This window comes from Rhodamnia argentea, chromosome 7 (genome assembly GCF_020921035.1).
Source record: "Rhodamnia argentea isolate NSW1041297 chromosome 7, ASM2092103v1, whole genome shotgun sequence".
Classification (NCBI taxonomy): Eukaryota; Viridiplantae; Streptophyta; class Magnoliopsida; order Myrtales; family Myrtaceae; genus Rhodamnia; species Rhodamnia argentea.
Window position 1 is genome coordinate 29,392,899 of NC_063156.1, and position 19,921 is coordinate 29,412,819.

The 19,921-nt window shown below is 41.8% G+C and overlaps 2 protein-coding genes and 2 long non-coding RNA genes across 6 annotated transcripts; 1 reads left to right on the forward strand and 3 right to left on the reverse strand.

Moving 5' to 3' along the window:
• Positions 1 to 3,867: 3,867 nt before the first annotated feature.
• Positions 3,868 to 6,324, reverse strand: LOC115749574 (malate synthase, glyoxysomal). The gene is made up of 4 exons (XM_030686451.2): positions 5,869 to 6,324; positions 5,382 to 5,707; positions 4,714 to 5,044; positions 3,868 to 4,627 (listed from the first exon to the last, which is right to left on the reverse strand). Exons 1-4 carry the CDS (start codon positions 6,262 to 6,264, stop codon positions 3,971 to 3,973), a joined length of 1,710 nt encoding a protein of 569 aa, XP_030542311.1. The 5' UTR covers positions 6,265 to 6,324; the 3' UTR covers positions 3,868 to 3,970.
• A 1,586-nt stretch (positions 6,325 to 7,910) lies between these two features.
• On the forward strand, positions 7,911 to 12,892 carry LOC115749481 (cyclin-dependent kinase G-2). 3 transcript variants are annotated; one of them, XM_048282450.1, is made up of 7 exons: positions 7,911 to 8,064; positions 8,485 to 9,937; positions 10,357 to 10,492; positions 10,580 to 10,668; positions 10,770 to 10,881; positions 10,958 to 11,596; positions 12,194 to 12,578. In XM_048282450.1, exons 2-6 carry the CDS (start codon positions 8,622 to 8,624, stop codon positions 11,066 to 11,068), a joined length of 1,764 nt encoding a protein of 587 aa, XP_048138407.1. In that variant the 5' UTR covers positions 7,911 to 8,064; positions 8,485 to 8,621; the 3' UTR covers positions 11,069 to 11,596; positions 12,194 to 12,578. The 3 variants fall into 3 exon arrangements, with proteins under 3 accessions (XP_048138407.1, XP_048138405.1, XP_030542168.1); XM_048282448.1 differs by having other exon boundaries at positions 7,913 to 9,937; positions 10,958 to 11,355; positions 11,524 to 11,596; positions 12,194 to 12,892; XM_030686308.2 differs by having other exon boundaries at positions 7,913 to 9,937; positions 10,958 to 11,355; positions 11,524 to 11,596; positions 12,228 to 12,892.
• Positions 11,844 to 12,148, reverse strand: LOC115749483. The gene is made up of 2 exons (XR_004016343.2): positions 12,010 to 12,148; positions 11,844 to 11,972 (listed from the first exon to the last, which is right to left on the reverse strand). It is a non-coding gene; the product is annotated as an uncharacterized LOC115749483 (long non-coding RNA).
• A 2,899-nt stretch (positions 12,893 to 15,791) lies between the features above and the next one.
• On the reverse strand, positions 15,792 to 18,343 carry LOC115749459. The gene is made up of 2 exons (XR_007199270.1): positions 17,379 to 18,343; positions 15,792 to 16,744 (listed from the first exon to the last, which is right to left on the reverse strand). It is a non-coding gene; the product is annotated as an uncharacterized LOC115749459 (long non-coding RNA).
• Between the last annotated feature and the right edge of the window lie 1,578 nt (positions 18,344 to 19,921).

Below are 19,921 nucleotides of genomic sequence, written 5' to 3' on the forward strand. Positions count from 1 at the left end.
TATTCTGTCATCTTAAAGCTGCTCCAAAGCTAGGTTGACTCTGTTAAAAGGAGAAGAAGGAGAGTAAGGTTGGTGCACTTCAACACTCTCACGTTATGTCTTTGCCAAAGTCACATGGGAACTTGTCTAGATATGTATGAGATCGACCTTTTATAACACTCCGATTAATTTCATCGGTTCTCAAAGAGCACTATCTTAAACCACACAGTTACAATTACTAAGGCAAGAGACGCCTTGGACTAGTCTCGAGAAAGTTACTTGTCACAGTGCTCTAAGCCGTGAGACACTTTTCAGCTATCAACGTGATGTCATGTCTTGAATAAATCGGCTGAATTATCGATGATATATCATATGTTATATAGATGACCCGTGAGAATATCAGACAATTGCATGTTTGAGCATCACGGATCTAAGTTTTGGGATTTGCTTGTTTCTTTTGGTTAGTACACTGATTAAACAATAATTGACGTGCTTATGCTTAAGCACAAGGTAAGACATTTCATAGGATGGTTCTACAAGGCACAAGTTGAAATCATTTTTGGTCAGTCAGCTTCATAGAGTGATAGCAAAGTCATAGCCAATGACCGAAAGCAGTGTAGCTGTCCACCCACAAAAGGAGAAAAGCAGGCTATTTACGTGTCCCTGATGTCTCTAGCACCCCATTATTTTGTGTCAATCTAAACGTGAATTTATGAAAAATATCTCAAGATAGGGTAGATAAGCACAAAATCCATGCATTTTTCTCGTTCTTTCGCTTGTAGGCAACGAACCTCCAGAGACATTTTGACACGTTCTGAGCCCGTACTTCTCTCGTCATGGAGTCATCAATTGGCTCTCTCCAATGCCTGCAGGCCAAGCTATCGACTCAATCATTCAACGTTCTATCCAGAAATTGAGATAGGCTTCTCTCTCTGCGCCACGTTCCCCGAGTCAATTATTGTGAAATAGGCAAACGGCCATTTTGTTGATAATGACAAGGACCCAAACCTTCCCTTGTTCAAACTCTTTGCTATCTGTCCATGGCAATTGGCAAGAACCCCAACACCCCACCCCCACCACCCCCCCAAAAAAAAAGCAAAAATGACTACATGATCTGCAAAAATCTTCTTGGTTTCTTACATCCTCCGCCTATCTTGTCAAAGTGGTGCTATTCCAATGTGGCCGTTTACCAGAACAGAACCGAAATGGTTGGTACAAATGAAGAATGTTTCCCTCATAAGAGAAACAGAATTCGTGCAGGTATACAAGGCAGATCTCTCTTGTTTTGTTAGAATATGAGTTGTTTTTTTGTTTTGTTTTTTTTTTTTTTGTTTTTGCGTGGTAAATTGAGTTGATCAGGCAGCTTCCTTCGTGACCAAAAGTTTTTAACTTGAAGATGCATCTCATGTACTCCTCATTACAATTTAATCAATTTTAAATAATCACGCATTATCTTATAAATGGCATGATAATGATATGTACCCATGTTTTATCTTGGACTAAATTAGTTTGGATAAGTCGAAGATGAAGTGACAAAGAAGGAAACTTCTCTTGCGTATGTCCCGAGTCTCGGAGTAGATGATCGTCTATGCATTAGAACAACCTGTGATACTAAGCTTCGCTCGTGTCCAAAAATCTAATCTGCCACTTAAATGGAGTTATGTGATTGGAGATGAATTTTATGCCCTAACACTTTATGAAGCAATATCTCGTGGATGGGACCATATGCTCATTACATGTCACACCAGAAGACAAGTCCATGCTTGACTCTCGGGTTTCTTTTTGGAGTGAAAGAACCTATCCTTTACAAGAATGGCAGCTCCTGGAATTTGGTTGGTCCAACACCAACCAATTACGAGACCAAACATCTCTTGAAAAGAGAGAAATGCATGTCATGTATTGACTCATAGTGTACCTCTCAAACATATAATTATCCTAAGAGACACGCCAGGCACGAAACTCCCAAAACCCTAATGGATCATCAATCGCCTCTTCAACTGCAATTATAAGCATACTCGGGGTCTTCTGAAATCTAATTATAAGAATATTAGTATTAATGATAAAATTGAGAGAGACACGCGATGTGAACGGTCCATGTACATTTAGCATTAACAAGCCATAAACCAAAAAAAAAAAAAAAAATCGGTAGACACAGCTCTGATTGTGGAAGTTAGGACCTATCATTGATTCATTTAATATTAATAAAAATGCTTGCCGAGATCATATGTCTGGCCAAAAGTTGCAGATACTGTGTGATCTTTGATCTAGAGGAGTTAATAATTAATCTGCCTTAAAGGGGAACCAAAGTCACCAAAGTACAACTCTTCCCGCACGTCTTGTAGATTTCGTAGTTGCTGTCTTTGGAAGGAAATCCGATCTACCACCATGATTTGAGCCGTGTGAACCAGTGGTTTTAGAGCACGTCAAACGAAAGAGTCACGAGTCATAAAAGTAAACAACATTGATAAATTTGACTTTTAACTAAGCTGTCAAATATCCTCGGAACACCGCCACGTGTCCGCGTGGGTACCGACTACTCAAAACTTGTATTTTCCCATGAAGCCACTAGAAAGAATGTCTCTCTAGGGCAACGAAAAAGAGGCCCAAGCACCGGTTTGGATAATTTTCTTTGTTTGAAATGCTGAGTGTGAATACTATAGTAAGACTTGCGTTTAGGAATTGCCATCTATCCGGTAACCCCTAAATCCCCGGATGCCACCCGTGAGAAGTCATTTTTTTTATTTTTAATTCGAGTATGAAGATTGGAGAAGACAAAGAATGTTTATTTTGACTAATAATGACTCAGAATGTCGCTCATGAGTCGGAGAGAGTTTTAGGTATGCTCTCAAAATGAGAACTTGATCGTGTTTTCATTCGCTTGGATAGATAGGTATGGCATGCTTCATGAGCACCTTCCGATATTTTCGCAGATCAACTTAGGGCAGACTAATTTCAGCTGGTCTACCTATACACATCTCAAGATGAGTTTACATTCCAAGTGGATAAGGAGCCATCTTCACTCTTTTTTAAGCAAAAGAGACAACAAATACAGATGATGAAATCGAAGAGGAAAGAACGAAATAGGAAGTTAACGTGGTTCAGCCACTGGGACGACGTCCATGGGCGAAGCAGGAAGAACAATTTACTAAGTCAGAATATGAAGTATAACAACAGACAAAAGCTATCGAAAACCTAACATCAAATGTACCTAGTATATCTGAAGCACTCTAAAATATCGAAACTCAATACTTTGAACTAAAACTCGCAAAAAGAATACGCGACCAACTAGCTAGGCCCTAGGCTCCATAAAAAAATTCATGGAAGCCGTATCTCGAATCGTTCATGTACATTAAGGAAAACAAAACCAAGGCATTATCATTGTGTTGAGGAGGAAAACAACATTAAAGTCTTACTTATGTAAAGAGTCATACTAATATGTATAATCAAGTGATCTTATTTGTTAATAATATGTCAACTTGCACCAAATCGAAGTTAATTATTGGAGATAGGATAACTCGTGGACTTTCCTTTTCTCCCCTAAAGGCTTCCTTTGTTTTGTTTTGTTTTTTGTTTTTTTTTTTGGGTCATGAGACATGTTACATTTTGTTGGGCAAAGATGGGCCACCTCGGGCCTATAGCTGACTTATAAGCACAAAAAGCGGGTCGAGCCCCATCAAAGATGAAAGATCGCCTCCACTCTTTTAGCTACATGTTTCTTCTCTGCTTTCTAATCTACCAGACCGAGTGTAATTCAAATAATGCACGTTCCTTCCTTGTATACCAAGGAAGAATGCCGCTTAATTTCCAGCGAACCATTGATCTATCTCGTACAATTCTTCTACCATATCGCAGAAAAATCATCTGAAATTGCAGAAACAGAACAACTGGTGGTGGTCATAACACACAATTTATTCATAACTTAGCAGCAGTAGGAAATTGGTAAAGGCAAAGCAATATGTCCCTTGGCCGTTCATAAGAGAGAAGCAAGCTCTCAGAGCCTGGAAGACCCCCTAGGATGATGCACGACGATGTGATTGTAGGCTTCGAGCGTCAGGAAATCATCCAACACCGGCGCAGTGCATTGCCTTGTGAATATCTTGCCAGCCTCCTTGTACATCCCACTCCTGAACTTGTCCTTCCCAACCTCTCTCTCAATCCTGGCCAGCTCTTCCTCCACCACCCTCCCGAACAGATCCAAGCTCGCTCTCACTCCAACCCCATCTCCGTCCAGCTCCACACCGTACTTCAGCCACTGCCAGTTCTGGACTCGGCTGATCTCGGCAGTTGCAGCATCCTCCATGAGATTGTAAAGCGGGACCGACCCCGTCCCTGTGAGCCAGGCTGCCAGGTATTGGATCCCGACCCGAGTGTTGAGCCGGAGACCTTCCATAGTCCGGACCCCTCTCGGCCTCTGAAGGAGGTCTTCATCAGTTATGTTGGCCGCGTCCTCTCTCTTGACCGATTGGATCTGGTGCGGCGCGTTGCCCATTTGATTCTTGAAGACTTCCACACACGTCGGGATTAACCCTGGGTGCGCGGCCCATGTCCCATCATGCCCGGCCCTGACTTCTCTAAGCTTGTCCTTCCGTACTAGTTCCAGCGCCACCTCATTGGCTGCGGGATCATCTCTGATCGGGATTTGAGCCGCCTGTCAGAAAATTAGGACAACAGATTTTCGTTAGACCGATAGCGAAAGGCTCAGCTCTACTTCAGTACTAAAAAGGAATTCCATACCATGCCTCCCATGGCATGAACACCGCGGCGATGGCAAGTCCGGATGAGGAGATCGGAGTAAGACCTCATGAAGTGCTGGGTCATCCCGACCTGAAACCTGTCGGGCAGGAGACGATCGGGGTGAGCCTGGAAGGTCTTGACATAGCTGAAGATGTAGTCCCATCTTCCGCAATTCAAACCGACCGAGTGATCCCTCAGCTCGTACAGGATCTCATCCATCTGGAACACGGCGGGTAGTGTCTCTATCAACACTGTCGCCCTTATGCTCCCTCTCTCAATTCCTGCCATCTTCTCTGCCCTCTCAAAGACGCAGTTCCACATCTTGGCTTCCCTGTGGATCCCAATGCATGAATGCCTTTAGCTAATATTCATGGAAAACTTCCGGAGGCACTCTGGCCTCGCATAGTACAGTAATACAGTTAATAAACCTTGATAAACTAACACAAGAAGGAAATGGACCATGCACCGAGTGTTGTAATGCTAATAGCATCCTATTTCACACAAACCAGGACATTTCATTGTCCATTGAGCGATCACAGACAAACTTACTTTAAACTCGCGGACTAATAGATCATCAAATGTGAAATCATCCCCCGGTCTGCTGTTCGTCAATCCGATCGATGTTTCCCATAGATCGATATGTAAGAACAATCCGTCATGTAAAGTACCTGGAATGCTCCATCTTAGGGAGATAGAAGAAGGGCCCGAACCCCTCACCCTGCGTTTTCCTGAAGGAAGCGTAGTTGTGGAAGAAGTAGAGGCCGAAGTCGACGAGGCAACCGGTCGCAGGCTCGCCGTCGATGAGGATGTGGGACTCGGGCAGGTGCCAACCTCGGGGCCTGACAAAGAGCTTGGCAATCTGGTCATTGAGCTTGTAGACCCTGTTTCGGGCCTCATCGTGGAAGGTTATGGTCCCATCCACCGCATCCTTCAGGCTCACTTGCCCTCTCATCAGGTTCTCCCAGCTCGGGGACAGCGCATCTTCGAAGTCCGCCTGTTTATACGAACGAAGCATGTCATTATCGTAATCACAATAGACTCCCAGACTCGAGCTCTAGCATCAAGTAAGTTCATTATAATTCTCCTAAATGAGTTGGCAATGTCAGATGAGCGTGATGATTCGATAGTGGATTTGAAGATATAGAATTCGCTCACCATGAAAACTTTGGCGCCGGAGTTGAGCGCGTTGATGATCATCTTGCGCTCGACGGGGCCAGTGATCTCCACCCTCCGGTCGGCCACGGCCGGGGGGACCAGCGCGCACGTCCACTCGCTTTCCCTCACGTACCTGGTGGCGGGGTCGAACCCGGGCAGCGCGCCCGCGTTGTAGCGCTGCTTGGCGTCACGACGGCACTCCATGGCGTACTTGATGCGGGCCCTAAACTCCCTCTGCAGATCGGCGACGAACTGCAAGGCGCCCCTGGTGAGGACTTTGGCGAATTGGGCGTCATAACGCCCTCTGATGTCCACTCCCTCAGGGACGTCGAAGCCGGACTCGGTGTTGGCCTTGTTGGTCGCTGGCCCCTGGTATGTGAATGACCCAAGACCCATAATCTTTTTCTCGGGACTGATGGCGCTACTTGGCAAAGTTTCGAACGTCGATGTAAGGAATACAGGTGTTAGGGGTTGTGGAATTATATAGGAACGAAGCAAAGAGGCGAGTGGATAGGTACAGCCAGCGACCAGCGTTACCGTTATGGTCTATATTTGGAGTTTTAATTGGCTTTTATGTACTTTTTCCATCCCTTTTATTTTTTTTTATACGGGAAAACACCAAAATCATATTCTCTTTAGGCCTAATTACGAATACCATTCGCATGCCTCTAACCAATTTCAAACATAAGAAAGTTCAAATTGCGCTAATTTGCCAACTCAATTTAACATCTTGCTTATCGTTTGAGTGATCGAGTGTTTAGTCGATTTTGGATTGTTTTAAGTGGACTTAAGAATTGTAAAGTATTTCTTTATGAGCAGAATTTAATTGCGATCAAATTATATCCGATCAATAGTGAAGGGGATAAGGATTAATACATGGAATAACTTTTTTTATCAAATGCTTAACATCTTCACATACCACATAGCAGTAAATTAGTTTCGCGTACGTTCTCTTTTTTCATAAAATGGAGTCACGCGACGAGCAAATGAAATTTAGCTTGGCATTGTTATGCACTCAGGGCTGCGCAATTTCCAAGTGGGCAGAAGCGATGATAAGGGCTGACGTCTCGAAGTTTGCGCGCGCCTTGGGAGGTGCACCTCGTTTGGATGTGGTGGAAGTATGTGAGTGCTGGCACGTGGCGTGCATGTGGCCGTTCGATGTCCATCGCGGTTCCAGGATGTCCCCCTAGTTTTCGTACCCACCGATTTGATTGCAAGAGATAACATTGAGATGCACGTCTTTTCTGGAGTGACCAATCCACTTTGCCCCTAGGATGATGTGTTCCTGTCCGATTCGATTTCCAATAGATCCGACCCATCACTTTTTTTTTTTTATTGTGATGAAAGTCATGCTAAGAATCTAAGTACCTTATGTTTAGGTTTAAGTTTATATTTATGATTTTTTTATATTATTTGATCCGATTCGAGTAGAACGATCGGTCCAATTCTCCTCTAGAACCGAAAATAAGACAGACCCTAATCGTTTTCAATTTTATGAAATCGAGACCTGAATGGAATCTCGGGAAAAATTAATCGAATTAGCTAGTTTGATTCAGTCCGGGCAATTTTCGATTCAATCGGTCCATTATGCTTAGCCCAAGTTGTCCCGACAACAAAACCACAATCAAACTTCGAATACAATGGTTTTGATTTTGTAAACTTTCAGATTTTGGGTGCGATTAGGATCAATTCGTCATATTGTACCCTACCAAAAAAAATCAAAAATATAAAGATAAAAATCCTAGGAAATTACTGTCGAAGAGGATCATCCATGTGGGGGAAGTAATACTGGGCCTACCGCGCTGCAATCTTGTTCAGTCGGCCCGTCTATCCAAGGAATAGCCCCAAATATAGTCTGGCCCGTTATGCCAATTAAGGCCCTCAAGCCCAAGTACGACAGAAAAGAAGGCCTAAGCCCATGGTTGTGGTCGAGGGGCTAAAAACATGGATATCACATTATTTGGGGACCAAAATGAAAGAGGACAAATAGGAGCCGCCGACCTTGACATGGACGCGGAACAATAAGAAAGACGCCCCGAGATAAAAGCACTGCCGTCCATCGAGGAACGCACATTAACGCGTTGAGTTGACGAAAATTCTCTAGGGTTTCGTCCTCCTCTCGAAGCATCTTGCGATTGCGATCTACCGATTCTCTTCTTCGCGACGCCTCTCCTGTTTCTCTCTCTTCATCCTCCGGTAAGGCTTTCAGTACCTGCGGATTTCGAAGGAGTGACGTCCGAAAGCCCCGTTTCTTCGCATCTAGGTTTTCTGATTCCTTTCCGGTTTCGTTCCTGATTTGTCTGAATCGGTTGCGGTGTCTCTCCTTGCCGATTGGCGTCAGATCTGCAAGTTTCGTTTCGTGTTCTCTCATATATTTTAGATTGCAACTAGGCTCCTAGATGATCTGCTGTTGACCGGGGGGAAAGAAAAAAAAGTAAAAGTGGTCGGGCTATTGATTAGGTTCCTTTCGTAGAAGTTGTGTAGTTTTTCTGATTCTGATTTGATTCGGTTTGAAAGGGTGATTCGTTCAATTATTTCAATTTTACTATCGTTTTGGGGATCGTCAGTGTGGGTTTTTGATAAAAGGAGTTGTGGTTGCAAACAATATGGCAACAGGGAAATATCATGTTTCTAGGAGATTGGATTGTTACTCTTCCTCCAGAAGGGATGGTCGCAATACGATTCGCTCAACTTGTCGCGGCGAATTTAGCCAGTCCCGTGGCCATGAAGCTAAGCGGAATGATGGACGCAAGATGGTATCGAAGAATCGAGATAAGGAGCATCACCTCGTTGAGGTGCAGAGTGGTGCCAGATTGTACCAAGATGGTGTACGCCCAACTTTTGAGAAAAAGAGGAAGTTGTCCCCAATTTTATGGGATGTGGAGGACACGGAAATGTGGATATCTTCCAAGAACAGAGTGGTTTCAGCTGGCACTATTTTAAGCCCGCCCATGGCTACATTTACATTGTCATCAAATGATGAGTCAGGCGGCTGCGTTTTGAACTCCTCTATCTCATTGGATCAGGTACATGGATCTGATCTTCCTATGACTGATCAATCTATATCTCTGAGTGGGTCTGGATGCAAGGCTCTGGCATTGCATCAGGAACCAAGTGAGGGTGGTGATCAAGACGGCAGTATGGTCGAGGATGGAGAATTTGTTCATGAGAGAAACATCTCAATGTCACGATGGGCATCCGATAGTGATTCACCGAGACTTATCTGTGCATCCGACGATGAAGAAATGACTCTGGAGAATAGAGCATTGGTCACAAAAAGGTCAAGTCCAGAGAGTGGGGAGTTTCTTCCAGGAGGCTCTGATCATCGGACCTCGTCCGCTGGATCTGATGAGATTGGGCTGGCTGGTGGAGCAAGTGTAGGTGATTCTGAATACAGTGATCAAGCTGTTGTCATGGATGTTGACCACACTTATCTTGGCAATGCAGATAACAACCAGGATGACACGGATGATGAGAACAATAGAGAGCATCAAGAGTTTGAAGTGTCGTCATTGCCTGCAAGACGAAGTATAAACATGCTTGATTCTTGCAGAAGTGTCTTCGAATATGAAAGACTGAACAAGATCAATGAAGGCACTTATGGTGTTGTCTACCGTGCAAGGGATAGGAAAACAGGGGAAATAGTGGCATTGAAGAAGGTGAAAATGAACAAACAGGACTCTGACGGTGGTTTTCCGCTAACATCATTGAGAGAGATAAACATTTTACTGTCTTTAAATCACCCTTCCGTTGTAGGTGTTAAAGAAGTCGTTATGGGTGATGTTGATAGTATATTTATGGTCATGGAGTACATGGAACATGATCTCAAGGGGTTAATGGAGACAAGGAAGCGTCCTTTCAGTACAAGTGAAGTCAAATGCCTGATGCTTCAGCTATTGGAGGGTGTCATTTATCTCCATGATAATTGGGTGCTTCATCGGGATTTGAAGACATCAAATCTTCTTTTAAACAACAAGGGAGAGCTAAAAATATGCGACTTTGGGTTGTCAAGACAGTATGGGAGCCCATTGAAGCCGTATACTCCTCTGGTTGTTACCATGTGGTACAGGTGAGCTGCATTCTAGTAATAAAAACATGCGACATGTATGGGAAATTGGGCCCTTCTTACTTCTTGAGGATGACAAGAAGCCAAGTGGCACCAATTATTGGTTAATGATACTTCGAAATTCATGAGCATCTATTATTCCACATCACTAAATATAGTGCTCTTTTTGGGAATTTCTATTTGCTTTAAAGATTGTATTTTCCAACATAACAGCCTAGAGAATCCCGCACTTGTATACTTTAAGCTTGATCTTCTTGGGAGTCTACTTGAGCACATAAAGATGGCTCAGTCACGCGATGATTCCTTTATGTACATTGTAGTTGCCTTTTCTTTTCCTTTCTCATGCACATCACATTGGTTTACTTCTGAACTTTGCGGTATATACTTGTGGTTGAGCCTTGGCAGTGTTTCCTGATGTGCAGGGCACCCGAACTTTTATTGGGAGCAAAACAGTACTCAACAGCAATTGATATGTGGTCAATAGGGTGTATTATGGCTGAAATGTTGGCCAATGAACCACTGTTCAAGGGAAATAGTGAAGTCAATCAGCTTGACAAGGTAGAAACTTTGACATAATAGGTCCTTTATCTTGTATTGTCAGACTCTTCATTCAGTCATTTCTTATTTGAAAACTGTGCTTTGCAGATTTTCAGGACTCTTGGCACACCCAGTGAGAAAATATGGCCTGGATTCTCTGAATTGCCTGGTTCGAAAGCGAACTTTGTTAAACAACCGTAAGTGTTCTGTAGTCATGGTATTCAATTTAGTGCTTGGGTGTGGCTCTTTTCAAGACATTATGTTTTTTCATTGTTTGAGTATGAGGTTTTTTCTTCAGGTATAATCTGTTGCGAAAGAAGTTTCCTGCCGCATCTTTTACTGGAACTACTGTTCTTTCTGAATCGGGGTTTGACCTACTGACCAGGCTTTTGACATATGACCCAGAGATGGTATATCTCATGAAGCTTGTGCTTTCCTAGTACGTCCTTGTTATCCGTATTTAGCAATTTTTTTTTTCTCATGCAGAGAATAACAGCGGATGAAGCCCTTGAACATGATTGGTTTCGTGAAGTTCCACTACCTACTTCTAAGGATTTCATGCCGACATTTCCCCCTATGCATACTATTGTCAGATGACTGCTTGCGGCCTGTTGGGATTATGGACGAAGAATTTAACCTGCAGTTGCTCCCTGGAACAATTTGATTTGTTTGTGATGGATGTCTTTTTAAACCTCCTGCTTTGATTTTTAGGCATCTGGAAAGATTATCTCGCCGCAGGAGGAGTAACTGCAGGAATGCGTAATTGCATTTTCTGTCCTTGGCAGGAACCTAGATGAACCGTTGATGATAGTAACAGTGGGAAACTGCTCCGGTTCGAACAATTTACTACTATTACATCTTCACACCTCCCTTGAGTCTGCAAGGTGTGCTAGTTGGTTCCCCACATTTTCTTTTCTTCTCTTTTGGTTGAACCATGACAGGTTCAAACTTGTGTAAATATGTGAATGTAATCGTCAAATTAAGTTTCGATGCAACCGTCTTTTTTTCTGATAAATGATGTTCACATCGTGATTTCTTGACATTATGTCTAGTAGAGCTCACTAACAGATGAAGAGATGCAAGCGATACTGGGTATTCGTGCCTACGAGGATCAAATCCCTTGAGGTATTGAATATGCAATGATCTAACAAAAGTTTTCGATTCCTTTTGCACGACGCATGCTTCTGTTGTTAGGCGGATTGCATTGAATTTCTTCTCTCGGTGTTTGTTAATCCATCTAACAGAAGTTGAGATGGCCATTTAGATTTCTTAGGGATGAGCAGAAGCCCTGAAATTCTATTTTCGTGTTACTTGTAAGGCAAAACTAATTTATGAGGCTTTGTATTCAATGATGATATTTTAGCATTTTTTCCTTTGTGGCACAACTGATGGAGAGGGGGTCTATTCTATTTTTGAGTTGACTTCTTCCTATTAAGCTGTTGATTTCCATTATTTAGTTCCATTATTTTGTGTCTCCATGCCTGTTCTTGTTCCTCTTTGCCTTAAAATTGGCCTCATGTAATCTCTGCTCATTTTACTGTTTTGTTGTTTTACCTGTTGTTGGAACCATCCAACTTCAGAAAAAAAAGGGTTGAAGTTGTAAGTGCTTCACTTGAAAATTCCCTTCCCTCTCCTTTTAGTCGAGTTGTGACATCCCTCGTCTTGTATTTATCTTTTGAAGGGGCCTCTTTTTTTTTTTTTTTGGGTAAAGAAAAAGAAAAGGGGGGGGGTGCTCTTTTTGTACTCATGCTTCTAGAAGATCCACTGGATGGTGGGATTGGGAGTGCAGGGATGCTTCCATATGATGCCTTTGAGAGTGGAAAGATTTTTCTTTGGGATGTCTTCTTGTTTTTCCGTTAGTTTCTTTTTTGGCATGGTTTACAATATTCGTTTTTATTGCTGTGATGAAGGTAGTCAATTGGCCTGCAATTGATGGAGCAGTTTCATCTTTGACAGCACTAGTTGGATGGCCTGCTTCTTTTCTCAAGTCTGCGTTTATCAGGGGGTCTTAGTCTTTAATTCTGTTGGCAGTGCTTACTCCAATATACTTATATGTTATAGGATGGTGTTTCTGCCAGATGTCATTTCTGCTGCAAAGATTTTTGGAAAGATCTTATATTCACCTGTGTATTGTGTTCAACAATGACAGATGAATTTCGCTAGATCAACCTTTCCGGAACACCAGCCATGCAGTATGACTTCCATGTGAATTTTCCAATTCACCTGTCTTTTCTGCTCCATGTCATTTATCAATTTAGAACCACATTTTTCTTGCATATGATGATTCTCTTCATGTTAAGTCTATTGGGTTGTATTAACAGATGTATATGTTTAAGGAAGGCATCTTATGGAGCTGGTGCAGCTGCTGTAGTGCAAGGCGAGTGCTTCAATTTCAATTTCATGTTTCTTTTATTGATCTCATTATTTGTTAGCTAGCAATGTTTGTGTCATACTACACACGACAGATAGCAAGGAGAAGTGTAAATTTCTTTACTGGTAGTTTTTCTGGTACTTTTTCTCTCAGTCGGAACACGAACTGAGGGGGACTTGCCTGAGCTGTAGCGCAAGGCGAGTGCTTCAATCTCAATTTCATGTTTTTCTTATTGGTCTCGTTATTTGCTAGCTAGCAATGTTTGTGTCATACTCTCACGCGACAGAGCAAGGAGAAGTGTAAATTCCTTTACAGTAGTTTTTCTGGTACTTTTTCCCAGACAGAACAAGAACTGAGGGAGACTTGTGCTTTGTTGAATTTGGTGAGTTAAGCTTGTTGGTGTCCAATAGTTGAGGCTGTCTGCATGATCTTGTGACCCAAGTTCTTTAGATTTTGACTAACCATCTTGTCGTGGAGCTTTTTTATTATTGGTATTGAACGTGTTTTTTGGGGCTGCCTGACCACACTTCAGATTTATGAAATCCGACTAAGCTTCGACTTTTACATGATGGACTACCGCTAATCTTGCAAGGGCCGCTGATAAATATGAAGCTTCATAAATGAGTAGCGCTCTACCAGTTCTCAATGGGCCTTGGCCATTGGTCCACTGGGAGCCTATGTGTCGGTGCGTTTATCGGAATGCATGGTAGGTGCTGAATACCAATAGTTGGCCTTCGGAGCCCCCAGCAAGGCTCGTTATGTTCCGACAGAAGCCAATTTTGGGTGATTCTTGAGCCCATTAGCTTATTTATGGCTATGAAAGGCCTATCGATGAGCCCAGATTAGTGCCGAAGTAACTTCTATGTCCGTTTCATCTGCTGGACTCAACGGACGGGCCTTGGAGGCTCAGATACAAGGAAATACTTGATGCTAGATTGGGGCTTGTTGTTTCGTTGGGCCGAGCCCTATGGGCCTTGTCTTAGGCCTTTTCATTGGTCCACGAGCTGAATATTATGCCTTTCGTGGACTGTAGCCGAAGGTCTATAGTTGGGCCCAAATTATGCCCAGTCAGGGCGGATAATTTCATTGATGGGTCCCCATGGGCCTTAACTAAGGCCATCTTGCTGGTCCAGAAGCGTAGTCCCTGCATATAGGGCTCTAAAAGGCCATTGTTGGGCCTTCATACACCCATTTTAGGTGCCCAATGTATGGCTAAGGCCACGTACACAGGCCCGATAATTTCATGGGCCGCCATAGGTCCATTGTTGGTTCCCAATGTATGGCTTAAGGGCAAATACACAGGCCCGACAATTTAATGGGCCGGGCCCAATGGTCTGACCGTATTACTTTGGGCGGCCCAAAGATGGTCGTAAATTAAGTCCATTGTGTTGTCTGTAAGGGCCTACAGGCAGGCCTGTTTATTTTTCTGGGCCACACTTCATGGGCTGGCCCATACTCATCACTGTGGCAGAATACTTTGGGCCTGATTAAGCCCAATGAACGAGGCCCATATCTAGGCCTATTTTTTCAACGGCCAGTATTAATGGGCTTTCATGTGGCCCAGTTGCACACCCATGCCTTCGACTTTTGGTTGATGTGCTTTAGGTCGTGGAGTTAAACTGAGTACAGGCCTAATAACCGAAGATTCTTAAGCAGCTAGCGATTCGGATCCAATCTATCCAAAAAGTCCCTCCCCCGAACTTCTTTCTCTTTATTTTTAATTACGATGTATGTGCCTCAACAGTATTCACTCTCATGGATATATTTGCCTAATCTAAGATAGAATTTCATTGTTTTCCCTGAAGAAGTGGCCACTTGACAGAGCTGAAAAGATATTCGACCTTTCTCATGGGAATGCATTAATGGACCCTCCTCTTATCATGACATTTGCTCGTTTAGATGTTATGACCGTAATATCAAGAGAATTAGCTACTTGACCTCGTATTCTCAAAATAGAAGCTAGGCGACACATTTACAAGAAAAGGAACAAATTATACAAGCATTTAACACTAAAGGAAAAAAGAGGGAGAGATCAATGGACAGCTCTATCTCCACAAATATTACACCAAAGAGGTGCAGCCACCAACTTCTCATCAGTAATGTCCCACCAGTAATGTCCCACCATTCGAAACTGCAGTTGTCCTGCTAGCCTGAACTGTTTCAATACCTTGCTGGACACAAAACAATTCTGAGGAGTACAAGTGATGATCCCAACCAGAAGAGTTCAGACGAAATAAAGTAAACAAATTGCCAGTAAAAATAAGTTTCCAAACGGAACAAATCCCTGACTAAATAACACAAGTACGACCATAAAAAGACGCTCTAGTTCTATGGAAATTCTTCTAGTGAAATTTGGGGCCCGTTCAAAACATCTTGAACTAAAAGTGCGTAGCAAAAGTGAGGATTCTTAATCTCCACACACAACTGCCAGACGATTAATATCATGTTCAAATTTCATTCCCAACTGATGAACAAATTGCCTACTTTAGATGGAAAACTAGTCAAATGTATGAAAGCTCTTAAAATGAATGCTAGCTCTTTGTTTTGTAAAAGAAGTATGTCTAGTCACAAATCAATAAAACCATTATTTTCCTGACAGGTTTGTTCACACTAATAACTCGACATAAGGAAGCCTAAAATTCTATTCAAGAGATACTTGAAAACTTGGCTCAAAAGATTTCGCATGGACCCTTAGACAAGTTATTGAATAAGACAATTCCAAGGAAAATTTTGACATTCTACTGGCAGAGCACCAAGAATTGTTAGCTAGAACAGGCTGCGCATGTTCTGCCTTTCGAGTCTTCTGATCTTCAACACTTCCAATCCATTTAAATTGGAGAATTAGTCAACTGTCCTTTTCTGCCTTTATTCTGCATCCATATAATAAAACGTCTTATAGGATGATAGGAAACATGGACACTAGCCAACACACAGATTAAATTTTTTTTCAAACAAATATCAGTTTGTGCACGGATGATTAAAAGTTAGACTAGGAACTGATAAGAATTCATTCCTCATCGTGATTTCACCAAACTCGAGGTGAAGGGCATTTCTAATGATGTCCACGACGGCTGATATAGTCATGGAGGATTTGATGCAAAAAATGGCGGAGATAGCATCCAGATGTGTAACCTCATTTCTCAGCATTAGTCTCAAATGTGCTACAATTGGCATTAAAACGTTTTAAGGGAAACAAAGAGTATAATCTCGAAACAGTCAAACTTTGACAGGGTCATAAGCCTTACTTTTTTTGCAATGTAAGATAGTAATTGTCCTTAGCTCAAGCTAGGCGGATCAAACTTTCCAACATGCGCACAGTTGTCCTTGCTGCATTGTTAAGGATTTCACAATACAATAGATGGAACAAAAAGTACATAAACTAAGAGAGGCGGTTGCTCCAACGTGCACTCTGAGTTGCAGATCTTTGTTGAAGTTGATAATGGCTCAATATAAATTTTTTGGCCTCCTTAGAAAGGGACGGTCTAAAGTAATCCTTTGAAAAGTGAATGTCCCCTACTAGAAATGCACAAATCCGTGTGCCAATACATGTTCAAGGAAAAATTGTGCAGATCAAAAATTACACACACAACACATGCTATAGATAGAATCCATTCATGTTCCTTGCATGAAACAAGAAGACGAACCAATATATCCATAGATTGTTGAAGCATCAAGCATAGTTTTCTTGGTTAGAGGAGGTTTAGATGATAAGACATGCTGAATACACCGATCTTATATTCCCCCAAAAGCTGAAAAGATATTGGAAATCAATGATTCTGTACATGTACGTTATGTTAATATTGACCTTCTGAGAAACACCTCCTACCTGCATATCAGTTTAACTTGAATATAAAATTCTGTCGATTACAACTGAATGAACAAGAACTTCTTGCCCCTCAGTCCTGAAATCCAACAACCAGAATATCTGACTTTATAGTGGGACTAGGAGTTTCAAGTTTCAGAAGATTTCATCTCTTCAACAAGTTTAATAATGAGCATAATGGCCCTATTGTTTCAATGGAGAGCAGAACCTATGATTATCTTTTCAGATTGAAGTAGAAAACTACGACAAGAGAAATCACGTCTTCATGGATCAGCTAAAAAGACCCAGAAGCCAGCTTAACTAGAGCAACTTGAAAGACTAGCTACTTGTCGCTTAAGATGAATTCCAGTACATGTAAGACGCCTATGATGCTCAGATAGGAATACAACTAATTTCAACCTTTGTCACCAGCATTACCCTAATGGTATCTATAATGCTTCCACCTTTAGTTCCAGAAAGGAAGTCGCCGATGTTCTCGCACTTTGATCTTATCTTGAATCATTCCATGTGAAAAACAAATGAGCTCTGCTAAAGTTAAATTAAAAAGTCAAGAAAAAATTACAAAACAGACTAGAACCAGCCCATTTGAAAGCAGTTATTCAGCTCTCCAGTATCTTCAGCTAGTGCAAATATTTCATAGGGAAATATGCCACTATATTGTTGGCCAAGATTTTCATATCATGTGGAGATACGACCTATCCACGAGAACTTACCTTCTCAACATTTCCAGTGCCCAAATATTTGCTAGATCTTCTTCACCACCAACATTATCTGACTTCCCCAGTCCATTTATTCCACAACCATTATTGATATGGAATAGTTCAAATCATTCATGCCGAAAAGGGAGTCAATTAGTTCAATTGATGACATCACGTCACTAAGGATGTGAGAATAAACAACTGCATCCTATTCTGGACTTTTTTGTTTCCAAGAAGCACCAGAACTATGTCAAATCTGCTTTAATAAGCGACCCGCATTGACAGACAGACCTATCGATTCATACTTATGTAAATCAAACTATGATCTTTACACTGTTTTAGTTTGAGATGATATTGAGACATCGCTTCTCTATAACCAAGTGTATTGTGCTCTTGCTAGAAAATGTTATAGGGACTACTTGGTCCTGAAATCATTTATTTCGGGCTTTAATCTCCAATTTTAGATGGATATTGACGGATACAAATGAAGTGATCATGTCACGAGTTGAAAGTTAAAAACATCGTTGATCAAGAAGCACATTACCTCATGAAACAGGCCAGTATTACCCATGAAAGGTTGTGGGTTGATGCATTGATCTGCTAACTTTGATACTCCTCTTTTTTTTTAACACTAAGGAGCCTGATGGAACTGGACGGAGTAGACTCAACAATTAAAAACTACAGACAATGAACGAAAGAGCTTTAGTAGAAGCGGGACATATTCAACTGGGATAAGGGACCCCCAGGTAGAGTGAAAAAGGAGAAGGCTTTCTGTACTTAGAAGGTTGTTCAATTATTTTGTAAAGAGGGTGGGTGTGATCACGATCGACTAAAAGGGAAGTCCCTTGATGGGGGAGATATCGGTCAAACCAGGACAGGGACATTGCTTGGGATCATACTGCCCCTTTGGTTTGTTGCACCAAATACAATTGTTTTACGGCTGAGAGCAGTTAGAAGACCAGTGTGCGAAAAAAATAAAATAAAGAGAACATAAAAGCATAGTTCAGTTAACTAGCTGACAGAAGATTAAAAGATTACTCTTTCAAGCATTTCTACGCAGGACTCTGCGGGCAAGCCCTAATGCAACTTCATTTTCATTCCTAATTTCAATGTCACAGGAAATTTCTTTCTATTATACAGTCACTGTTAATCTATATGTTCCACTAGTGCTTCATTACAAAGGGTCACTGAAATCTGATAAATAAGCTGAATCAAGCTCGGATTATTTGGTCGTTTTTTGCGGTGTGGTTGCTCCTATGTTTAATTCGAAGTATACCATGTGGAACAAAAGCATGTGAGGAAGACAAAATATTCACCTCAGCAATGCTTATAGTGAGCCACTCTATGGCCCACGTATGGTAACCCTGTCATGCTCCCTTATGCTGTCATTGAAAATGTATAGTGCGTTTGGTATTACAGGTCAGCAAGAAAACCTCATCACCAGCACAAGCCTTACAAATGCAGCTAAAACATAATCATTTTCATACACAGCATAGCCAAAAGTACCAAATAACACTGACTTTGAATCCGACAAGCACCGCTACCTAAGTGTGCAGGACTACATAATGCCTTGGAAGATCCAAGGGAAAGGTTTCCATGACAATGACAAGAAGATCCAAAGTGCCCAGATATAGCTCTAGATATGACAATCATCATGCTTCAAAGCATAAACACTTTCTCCAGGTGCAAGGAACTTCCCCAGCTGCAGATTTAGGGAAGGCCTTTCGAGCAATTTTATGTACACACTCCACTTGAGTTGAGCGTTTGAATATCCTCCCCCACCAGAATATTAACACTCATTAGCTGACACTCATACTAGCGAACTCCACCATCCGTACAGCATAAATATGTATCTTTTCAATACCAGTAAAAGAATGAGCACACTACAAAAACCCGTACTTTGGAAAGGTAAATATGAGTTGTAAGCAAGAAGATTTTTCCATTTCCCACTATCAGTTGATAGTGACTAACTAGTGAAGGAGAGGATCTTCCGTTGCCCCTCCCCTCCATTCATCAATTTAAATTCTCCATAATGAGCCTTTGTTATGACATTGCAATTTAGGTGAGTAAGCTACTATAACTTGCGAAAAAAATCATGCAATCCTCTTTCTAAATATTCAATCGTACAGTTAACTGGAGTTCATTCTCACAGAAACAGGGGTCTTCTATGGTTAGATAAGTCACTTTAGCTTCTAAAACCTCCTTACATGTCCTAAGTTATAATTTTGGAAACCGTGAGACTCTTATTGGGCAAAACCTGTTGGTTATAACATCAAAGAAGCAGGTGAGTTCCATTACATTATATGAGGACATCAGGTACAAACAAGGAGGATTGAGCAGGTTTCTGCAATTGGTTATCCCTTGTCACTGAAGATATGTTTGTGAAATATCTGTCACTCAGACAATAGCTAAAAGAATTTCAAGAACAATTACATATTTGACAACATATCGCAGAAGCCACATTCAATAATGAAAGTAATTTACAGGTTCCTGCTTTAAAAGTTTGAAATTGCTAATAGTTATATGATGCTACTGCCTTTGGTGACTTCAAGCAGATC

Coding starts and splice junctions, on each gene's coding strand:
- LOC115749574 (XM_030686451.2), bottom strand. CDS start 6,264: ATGGGTCTTGGGTCATTCACATACCAGGGGCCAGCGACCAACAAGGCC. Junction 5,708..5,868: donor CCGGCGCCAAAGTTTTCATG/GTGAGCGAATTC, acceptor TCGTATAAACAG/GCGGACTTCGAAGATGCGCT. Junction 4,628..4,713: donor TTCATGCCATGGGAGGCATG/GTATGGAATTCC, acceptor ATTTTCTGACAG/GCGGCTCAAATCCCGATCAG.
- LOC115749481 (XM_048282448.1), top strand. CDS start 8,475: ATGGCAACAGGGAAATATCATGTTTCTAGGAGATTGGATTGTTACTCT. Junction 9,938..10,356: donor GTTGTTACCATGTGGTACAG/GTGAGCTGCATT, acceptor CCTGATGTGCAG/GGCACCCGAACTTTTATTGG. Junction 10,882..10,957: donor TGACATATGACCCAGAGATG/GTATATCTCATG, acceptor TTTCTCATGCAG/AGAATAACAGCGGATGAAGC.